This window comes from Parasteatoda tepidariorum, unplaced genomic scaffold, assembly GCF_043381705.1.
Source record: "Parasteatoda tepidariorum isolate YZ-2023 unplaced genomic scaffold, CAS_Ptep_4.0 HiC_scaffold_6765, whole genome shotgun sequence".
Classification (NCBI taxonomy): Eukaryota; Metazoa; Arthropoda; class Arachnida; order Araneae; family Theridiidae; genus Parasteatoda; species Parasteatoda tepidariorum.
Window position 1 is genome coordinate 112 of NW_027261874.1, and position 2,941 is coordinate 3,052.

Sequence of the window (2,941 nt, forward strand, 5' to 3'; positions counted from 1 at the left end):
TTTTTTTATACCTCGTAAATACCTTACTCTCGTTAGTTGAAATAAGGTTGATTTTTTATACCTCATAAATACCTCTTTTGATACAAGTGTAAGAAAAACAACCTCGCATACCTTAAAAATCACCTCATCAGTCTAGTTGATTTGAAGTGGATTTAAAACAACCTCAAAATAAGCATAGGTGTAAAAAAAATGACTCCATATACCTCAATAAATACCTCACTTTCTTTAGTTGAAACAAGGTAAAAATTTTTGTACCTCAAAAGTACCTCTGTTGTTACAAGTGTAAGAAAATCAACTTAGTATACCTCAAAAATCACCTTATCAATCTGGTTGATTTGAAGTGAATTTTAAACAACCTCAAAACAAGCTGAAGTGCATATAAAACAACTTCGTACACCTTAATTACAACCTTTACGAGGTATAATTTTTATTGCTGTTTTCTGTGCAACCTCAAATATACCTCAAATCAACCTTAATACCTCAGAAATACCTTAGATCAACCTTAAATATACCTTAAATTTTCGTAAAGGTAAGTTCTTACTAGTTCNTATTGTATTAAGTTCTTCATAGTTCAGGGCAGCATGACCCAGAACTTTTCTTAAGACTTGTTTAACCATTCTAACTAGTCTCTCCCACCATCCACCCCACCGTGCGGCGGAAGGGGGGTTAAATCTCCAACGTATCTTTTGAGCAGTTGTCATATTTTGCACTGTCTGCCAATCGATGTTCATGAGTGCTCTCTGCGTTCCTAGGAAATTGGTGCCATTGTCAGAATAGATGATGAATGGCCTGCCTCTTCTTGAAATAAACCTCCTCAGGGATTGGATGAAGGCTTCTGTCGACAGAGATGTTATCAGTTCCAGGTGTAATGCACGGTATATCGCACAGGTTAATAACACAATCCACGATTTGGAGCCATCACGAAGAAACAGTGGTCCTGCCAAGTCAATACCGATGACTTCAAATACCGCTGCGTCTCGGACTCTATCTTCTGGTGGAATCCCTGGTAATACTTCTAGTTTTCGCTTATCGAATCTTTGACATATAATGCACTTTCTTATGATGTTACGTATGGTCTTCCTTGACTTTAAAATCCAAAAGTTTTCTCTTAGAAGTGACATAAGTGTTGTTACTCCTGCATGTTGATGTTCGATGTGTTTTTCAATTATTAAACGGTGTACCACTGGATGATTGGAGGGTAAAAGCACAGGATATAGAAAACATTCTTTATCTTTCCTTTGAATTATATTTGTCTTCACTCTAAAAATTCCTTCTTCTGTTTCAATGGTTCTGAGAGTACGAAAATTTAAATCAGTTTTATTGGAAAAAGCGTCCTTTTGTATCAAACGATAAATTGCTTTTTCAGCTCTTTCAATTTCGGACACAGATAGGTTTTCTGAGGAATTTCTTTCTATTTTTCTTGAGTTTTTATAAAATCGGAAAATCCAGGCAATCATTCTAACAATCTTCTTATAAGACGAGAAATATTTATAGTACCAATCGTGACCCTCATCTTCGTTATCAATCAGAGTAAGTATAGATTTCCTCTTTTCTTTATTTAGAACATCTTCATCGGGTTGTTCTTCTGCATGAGGCCATTCTTTTTCTGGTAGATAAAGCCATGTGGGACCCTCCCACCATCTTGATTCCAATAACTGCTCAAAAGAACATCCACGGGAAGGCAGGTCTGCTGGGTTGTACTTTCCTGGTACGTGCCTCCAATCAGAAATTTTCGTTAAAGTTCTTATTTCCTGGACTCTATTGTGAACAAATGTTCCCCACGCTTGATCTCTTCTTATCCATCCTAGAGCTGTGGATGAGTCACTCCAGAATATTGTTTTACAATACTCAAGTCTTAAGTCTGTTAAGATGCTTTTAGCAAGTCTGGCTCCAATCAGACATGATAGGAGTTCTAATCGTGGTATTGTCATTTCTTTAATCGGTGCAACTCGACTTCTAGCATTTACTAGCTGTACTTGAACACCTTCTTTATTTTCAGTTCTCAAAAATGCACAAGTGGCGAAAGCTTGTTTACTCGCATCAGAAAAAACATGTAGTGTTGTAGTGTATTCATTTTGGTAGTCTATATTGAGCCAACGAGGGATTTCTATTTTCGGTAGTAAATCCAATTTCTTAATCCAAGTGCTGAATTGTTTACTCAAATTTGAAGGAAGTTGTTGATCCCACTTTATTTTTTAACAGAACTGTCAGTAATCCAGGGCAAAGAAACTTCATACCTTCCGGTATTGTCTCGTTTTACAGTTTCTAAGAAATGTTTTTGAGTCTCTTCTTCTAACATACTTTTAGTTTTGTTTTCCTCACTAGAAATGCCTATTGTGTCTAAACGCCATAATTCCGACAATTTCGCGTCAGAAACATGTAAAGATAAGGAGAGGCCTGAAAATGTGCTATCCAAAATATCAGTGTCACTTCTTTTCCCCATTAACGTCCAGCCTATCTTAGTCTCAAATGCTGCTATGCCAACATCTGGGAAATGCTCTATTCTTTCAGTGAACAGCTGTGCAACATTATCTGCCCCCAAAAGTATATGAATTTCATCCCGGCTATCTTGGAACAAACATCGATTTTCATTTTCCTGAATGTCACTTAAAATTATCCCTTTATTTCTTAAAAGACCCATTAAATTTTCATCTTGAACCCTTGGGACAGAAGAGCAGATTTTCTTTTCATCTAGGACCTCAATATCGAAACTAAAATATCCCTCGAAACTACTAATGTTCAATAGATAACGATTGTGTAGTTCTGATTTCTCTACACCTCCAAACAGTCCATGCTTAACAACTTCGGAATTTATCTTCTTTAATTTTAACCTTTTTGCGGCATACTGGGAGATTAACTGTTTTGACTACTAGTATCGATCAGTAAACGGCAATAGCCCTCTAAATCACCTCCTTTTACCCCCACAATAAGTGTCTGTAAA

The 2,941-nt window shown here is 36.5% G+C and overlaps 1 protein-coding gene across 1 annotated transcript; it reads right to left on the minus strand.

Moving 5' to 3' along the window:
• Nucleotides 1–512: 512 nt before the first annotated feature.
• On the minus strand, nucleotides 513–2,641 carry LOC122273682 (uncharacterized; the record flags this gene model as incomplete). The annotated part of the gene is made up of 2 exons (XM_043057706.1): nucleotides 2,238–2,641; nucleotides 513–2,145 (listed from the first exon to the last, which is right to left on the minus strand). Coding segments are annotated over exons 1-2 (2,037 nt in total), but the record flags the coding sequence as incomplete, so codon positions are not given.
• Between the last annotated feature and the right edge of the window lie 300 nt (nucleotides 2,642–2,941).